Raw genomic sequence first — 7,420 nt, 5'->3', positions numbered from 1 at the left:
GTTGATGGGAAAACAAAAACCTTTGAAGTTAGTGTTAGATTACAACAGGGTCAGCATTAAGCCCATTTTTATATGTGGTGGTATTGGATGTGCTGAGTTAAGAGATCAGAAACGAAAAGTTGAAGGAGTCGCTATATGCAGATGATTTGGTGATTACCGGTGAAAATGAGGAAGACTTACAGAGAAAGGTTGTAGAGCAGCAAGAGTAAATGTGGATAGGACTGAAGATAAGGAAGCTAGGGACAGTATAGCCATACATGAAAGTTTAGGCTCGGTTGTAAAACAATTTAGATACTTAGTTTCCACTGCAAGTCAGGAGGAAGGATGTGAGGCTAAAGTTGAGAATATGATAAAAGCAGCCTGGGGGAAGTGGAGAGAGGTAGCAAAAGTGTTTTGTGATAAGAAAAGACCAATCAAGTTAAATATTAAGATCTATAGAACACCAATAAGACCAGTGTTAATATATAAATTAGAAACATGGGCTCTAAGATGAAAAGATGGAGCAAAGCTGGAGAGAACAGAGATGAGAATTATGTGGTGGATTATGGGAATATTACTCCTTGAAAGACTGGAAAACTATGAAATAAAAAAATGGCAGGTGTAGCGAAGATTACTTGAGATGATAAGAGTGTCGGGACTGAGATGGTGTAGGCATGTGTTAAGCAAGGATGGTGGGGAGGAGTGAGGAGGGCGTAGGAGAAACTTGTCACGGGAAAAGATCGAAAGGGAGGCAGAGAATTAGGTGATGAGATAAGGTGAAGGATAATATGGAGAAATTAGGTCTGGTAGAAGAGGATACCTTTCATAAAAGGCATTGGAGAGGGTACATCAGGCAATCGACCCCTTTACTACTTCGGTTGGTAGCGAAACAGCCATCATGTTGTATATTAAGAATATAATGCATATCTACTCTATACTATAAATTGATATAATTTATACGCATACTTTCATACCCAGATATATCAAAATGTTATTTGGAGGAAAATTTAAAAAAGAATGGCATTCAGAATACTCACATTATCTTTAATCAAGCGAAGGTCTTGTCTGGCGTGCATAAGTACCATCTTCAGAAGGGCCAGCGCAGCTCCCGAACTCCTAGCTGCTGCCATATGTGCTGTTGACTGTTCTCTTGGCTACAAGGGATATAACTGCATTGTTAATATGGGATTTAAGGTGCATTCCCATGAAGACATCATCTCACATTAGGTGGTCATATCTAATAAAGATTTTTCTTCAAATATGTTTTTTTTTTTTTTTATAAAACCTATAAATACAGTACAATGATTTTTTTTTATTAAAAGATGGAGGTTCTTTTGGAGCATCGATTGACCTGTAACAGGAAGAAGGCTAGTTATGTTATGGAAATTATTGACATGAATGAAGAAATTGAAAGGTATTACTTGAAAACAAAAATTAAAAGCGAGTTCTGAAAACCTAGGAAATATCTTGAAGATATTTTCCACTCCAACCTCCATCTTTTACAGATTTTTCTATTTCTAATGAGAGATGTTTCATGGCATATTTTGAACATTAAAAGGACTTAATTCCGGTAAGAGAACTTCGTATGAATATAAATGCACGATGATATATTGATAATTTTGAATGCAAGGATATCAAAATCTAAACGGAATTTGCATAATTGTTTTTAATATTTAAAGTAGTATATACATCAGCAAAGGGTATGAAGAAACCTACTTTTCTACCAAAAACTATATAAATTTTTCAAATTGAAACTTTAAGTTTACAGCAATCAGTAGGTCACTTGAGGTTCTAGAAATACTTGCCAAAGAAATCAATTATCGAGTGTAAGTTATTAGCAATTTGATCTTTGTAATGGGCTTTATAAATTTTCACAAAAGCCGTGCTTCTCTTTATATTCCTTCGGAGTTCTCTCTTGGGTTTCTAGCTAAACAAATACAACACCAAAAGTAGCTAAGTTAGATTAACTAAGTTAAAACGCCTATGAATCAGATAACAGATGGTGTTATGTGTGAGTCATATCATAGCTCTTGTGTGCGGCGGTGTCACAATGAGAATGCTCATCCGATGAGGGTTGGGTTTTTGGAGATGAAATATGTAAACAAACAATTAAGTCTTAAATCAAATGAACGAAATCAACTGGAAGCCTTTGGAGACTGTTAAGGTTGCATTTCAAAAGGCACTTTGCTGATGGGTGAATAATGTGCTTCGTGGCGCAAGCAACACAGTCGGTCTAAAATCTCTGGTTTGTTCAGGATATATTCCACTTTTGTAAATTGCATTATCGCAAAGTCTTGTTTTCTTAAAAGAAAAAATGTGAAACATTTTGGTTTTTCTTAAACGAAGACGATTATCATTGGAAATATCAAGAGTATCTAAATTTATGGAGAACTTAAATTTTAAATAACCATTTATTAAGATGGCTTTTAACAAGGAAGATCGTGCAGTTTTGTTAAATTTGCTAATATCTAAATATTAATGTGATCTAATTACAGATTATCAGGTTTACTAATTATTTATCCAAATTATGAAAAACTGAACCAGAAATGTAATGATCAATGATATGAAGTTTGATAAGATGAGCTTATAGGTTAACCTTTCAAAAATTCTTAGGTTATACAAAAAAGTAATGTTGTTCCATTGTGTAAAGGATTCCAAATTGGCCTTACTACTAACATAACATGCATATAATGACAAGATCTGCAACTCACAAAAATATGAAGTCATTCAATATATCCCTTAATACTAGAGTCCTAAAGTCCTATCTCTGGATTGCCAGTAAAAATTTACATGTATCAAAAATCAATGGCAATCAGATTATTTAAAAAAAACGCACACATATATAAAGGCTTTTGGGATTTCCTTCCCAAAATGTCTGTTTACAAAAGAGACAAAAAATATTATGCACACAGGTGAAAAACAAAAAATTAACACGTGTACAAAAAATTTTTAAATTTTAAAAATATACATTTTTTGCATCATCATCCTCATAAAACACAGCGAGGATGAAAAAAATATCGATGCAGTCACAAAACATTTTAATCGATATCTAAAATCTAACAAAACTAATAGTTTTGTTAAGCTATCTACAGAAAATATATTACAGATATACTTAGTTAAAAAATTGTTAGTTGAAGCACTGAAACACTAGCCAAACAGCATCAAACTATGTAAAAAATGTTGTTAGATCAGTCAGTTAGTTGTTCAAAGTCCCAGCGGAGAAGAATAGCAGCGTCTTTCAGCCATGTCTGGATAGTAAACCAGGTTCTTGCACACGACTTGTCTCAACTTTCACTGGTCAAAGAAGGTCTGTGTGATATGTAGGGTTTAAATGGTGGTTACCAGACTTAGAAGCGTGACTGAAGGAACTCTAAACGAAAATAAAAAGTCTTTTTGTAGCTTGCTACTATTACTGTCCTCGTTGACAGAGAGGAAATGAAATAAGAAAAAAAAAACAGAAGGAACTCAGAGGAGGAAGCAGAGGAGGATAAAGTCAGCCATCGAGCACACAGGTAAGACAAAGGTATATACGTCGCTGCTAGAGGTGTTAGATTGGCGTTTGCCTTCGCTGTTTGTGCTGTTTGGCGACTTTTTGTTATCGCCACTAACGTTTGAGGCGCGTTTGATGAGCGGTGGTTTTCCCATGTACCGACGGCCCATTTGCGCTCGTTCGCAGACCATGTGAATGGCCGTCTGTCCGTGGGGCTGCAAAGGAGGAAGGCGGCAAACCAGTCCGTTAATTGACAGTTGATCTGCTTGGGGGAGAAGCTGTTGCACCTGGACACCTCGAAACACCTTCACTTAAAGTTAACAGACACATGAGAGACATTTGCAAAAGGCTAAGACTCTAATGAGATACATCTCGTAGCTTACAATGGATCCTTAACTAGACGGTACTAAGAAACTGCTCTAAGAAGCTGTTGATGCTAAACAGTCGAGTGAGAAGATTGGAAAATGTTTATATAAAAAGAAAACTAACCTCTCTTTCTCCAATCATCACTGTTAAACAAGATTTTTATCACATTTCCTTTTTTGTACTCTAGACTTTTGAACGTCAAGTCTTAAACAAAATTAATAAAACTTCCTGATGACATTTTCCAAGTGATGATTCCAAGCATTCCAGTTTAGAATGTTATTTGGTTAAATCTACAGTTTTATAGGAAATTTACCTTGTATACAACTTCTACATTATGCTACATCTTTCAGACAATTACCAATAATATGACAGTTTAGTTGACGTCTATTGCTTCAAGCTATTACTAAATATTGTTAATTTCTTTACTGGAAAATAAAATTTATCAGCAACATGCTAGTTATCATAGTTTTAATAGAAGAGTGGGTGTATAGACACAGAACAAAAATAGGATTATTTACCCTACTTTTCCATTAGTATTTCCTGTTAAAAATTATCTTCGTTAGAAGGTTCTTTTCCATGATGATATAGACTTGGCTTTTTACAAGGATCTTTTGTGATAAGTTTCTATTCTGATCTTTCCCGTAAGCAATAAAAGACTTAAATTTTCTCTTGAATATGAACTAATTAACCTTCCATTAAACAAAAAAGACCTAACTTTCCCCTAACCCATAGATGACTTGACTTTCCCAAAGCAATAAGAGACCTAACTTTCTCCCAAGCAATAAAAAAGAGGCCTTAATCAACTTTCCCCTATGCAATAAAAGACGTAACTTTCCCCGATACAATAAAGAACTAAACATCTCCTTATCAATGAAAGACTTTACTTTCCTTTATCCAATACGAGACTTGTCTTTCCTCAAAGCAATAAGTCTTTCTCGTAGGGAATAAAAACTTAACTTCCTTTATGTAATAAAAGACTTAATTTCCCAGAAGCATTAAACGAGTTAACTTCCCCCTGAGCAATGAAAGACTTAAGCTTCCCCTAAGGCCTAAGCAATAAAAGACTTAACTTTCCCTAAGTAATAGAAGAGGTAACTTTCCCCTAAGTAGTAAAAGAGTTAATATTCCCTAAGCAATAAAAAAGTTAATTTTCCCCTAAGCAATGAGAGAATTAAGTTTCCCCTAAGCCACAAAAGATTTAACTTTCCCCTAAGTAATAAAAGGGTTAACGTTCCCCTATGTACTGAGTTGATTTTCCCTTGGTAATAAAAGACTTAATTCCCTTAGCAATAAAACATTTAACTCTCCCTTGAGTAATAAAAGAGTTAGATATGCTAGGCAAGTTTTTCGGCCTTAACAAATCAAAGAATTTATAAATGAGTGACCGTGTCTGTATAGACTTGAATCAACTGTGGACACAAACACCAACGCTTCACATATCATGATGAAAAAGAAAGACCAGTTTCAGAGACAACTTAACAATACAGATTTCAGGATTAGTTACATTAACGAAATTCATAGGCGTCATGCAGAGAGAAATCTGCAATAAAAGATTAAGTTCATGTACCCTCCAGTTTCTGTAGGAGCACCAACATTTAAAACAAAGGATAATTACAGTTGGACTAAATCAATTTATTCATTATTATTCAGTTCTGCGCACAGGTTAAAAGAGTTAATCTAATCTCTACCTATATGTGGCTACAATCTATGCCTAAGTAAATAATTCTATCCATATTACTTCCTACCTACATGTTATATCGATTATACTTGCATGAAGTATGCATGCGTGTGTATAAATACACACACACACACACACACACACACAATATATATATATATATATATATATATATATATATATATGTATATATATATATATATATTGAAAAGAATTTTTTAAGCTACTTACCTGTAGAAAATCTCCAGAACTGTTCTATGGACCACCTAATCAACTTACCTTTCCAAGTCTTTCTTACTTCTTAAACATCAGGATAAGCCATGACATCTAATTATCACCTATTGACTTTCTGTTTATTACATTCGGTTTAAGATACTAACGAAAACTTTGTGTTTAGATATGAACTAAATTTCTAGTAATGAAGCATAGGAATGTATCAAAAGGGACTTGAGATGGATTTTACTTGAAAAGCATCTAAAATACTCCTTTTATTATAATTCCTCTACTCCTAAGGTAAGCCTCTAGCATCGCCTGAGAAAGTTGAACCGTTGGCCGTGTGGGCTAAGCTTATAATAACTAGCCTATGACGCAACTAGAATAATCTATGTAATGATCTTCTCGAAGCTTCTTCTATTTTGATCTGTACTGCGCTGGAGTATATTTATTAGTTATTCTTTATAAGACTATTCTACGCTACCAATGCATAACGGTTTCAGACTTTGCGATATGCTCAATATGATTTCTTATCCAACTGGTATGTCCAATGAAATTTTTCTTACGATTGAAGTCTGATAGTAGGCAAACCATCTTTGCTTATTTCTCGTTCAAACCTATTATGCTTCTTGACAAATCTCATAATATAGGATAAGGCTTAATCTCCACTTACATAGTCTTTCATGTTCTTACTGTTTGGACTAAATGGGCCGGAGGTTTCTTGTCTTGTTCGACAACAGAAAGAATCTCACGGTTTTGTTCCCTCCATGCTTAGCTACTGGTAACTATTTTGAATAAAGTAGCTCATGGCAACTCGTTGTATTCTTTATCATACAATTACTGATATTTACTGAAATAGTTATTCTGTTGATCTCTCTACTCTCTTTTCGCGTATAAGAGGACAAAAAATACGTGCTCAGCAAGTAAAAGTATTCCTTATTAATTTTCATTGCAAATAGAGCTTAATGTAATAATTTACAGCTATCAAGATAAGACTACCTTTGGTATTCATAGTTGGGTAGTTGGGTGAAAGGCTATCGAGAGAGCGAAATGATAAAAAGAAAAATATTCTCCTGTAATTCTGATTACCAAGATCGCTCCAAAAGAAGCAGTGGATATTCAAGAGACTTTGGGTAATTCTCTATCAGTAAATTCAGAAGTGAAGACATTCTTAAGAGGATAACTCGAAGAAACGTCTTTTGTTTAGTGACAAAGTTTACGCTCTTAGGGAACTTCACTAGAATATTTCATCGATAACACATCAATCTTGATAGGATTTATAGCCCTGTTATCAGATTTCCTTATGCAAGGATAATGAGGGCATCTCAAAGACTAGAGATTTGAAACTTTAGGAGTTTATAGTGATGGAGAATTTTGCAAAATAGGCTTGCAAGACACTTAAAATGGAGTGGTACAATGTTAAGGCATTGGGTTCGTTGCTCTGATTGTCTCCAAATATTGTAGATTTAGATAAAAGTACAAAACGTGATCTTAAACATAAGGGCATTTTCAAACACTTTATAGCTTTTACAGCATAAGTACATGAAATATGCGTATATTTGCTTATGTATTGTCTTCGCAAAGAAAAAAAATGGTTCGCAATCAGAAAGCTCAATCAACTGACATTGTTTTTAACTTATACACAATCTTGTTTAACGGGAAGGTCGAGAGATGCTGAACATTAAACTGTAATA

At 34.3% G+C, this 7,420-nt stretch overlaps 1 protein-coding gene across 1 annotated transcript in view; it reads right to left on the bottom strand.

Annotated features, from left to right (window-relative positions):
- LOC137655770 (serine/threonine-protein phosphatase 6 regulatory ankyrin repeat subunit B-like) overlaps positions 1 to 7,420 on the bottom strand; it is a 226,132-nt gene that overhangs the window by 82,634 nt on the left and 136,078 nt on the right. The window contains exon 4 of the mRNA XM_068389900.1: positions 1,017 to 1,133. Within this exon, the coding sequence (XP_068246001.1) occupies positions 1,017 to 1,133 (117 nt within the window). The remainder of the gene's footprint in view (positions 1 to 1,016; positions 1,134 to 7,420) is intronic.

This window comes from Palaemon carinicauda, chromosome 16 (genome assembly GCF_036898095.1).
Source record: "Palaemon carinicauda isolate YSFRI2023 chromosome 16, ASM3689809v2, whole genome shotgun sequence".
Classification (NCBI taxonomy): Eukaryota; Metazoa; Arthropoda; class Malacostraca; order Decapoda; family Palaemonidae; genus Palaemon; species Palaemon carinicauda.
This window is presented reverse-complemented; position numbering and strand designations above follow the sequence as displayed.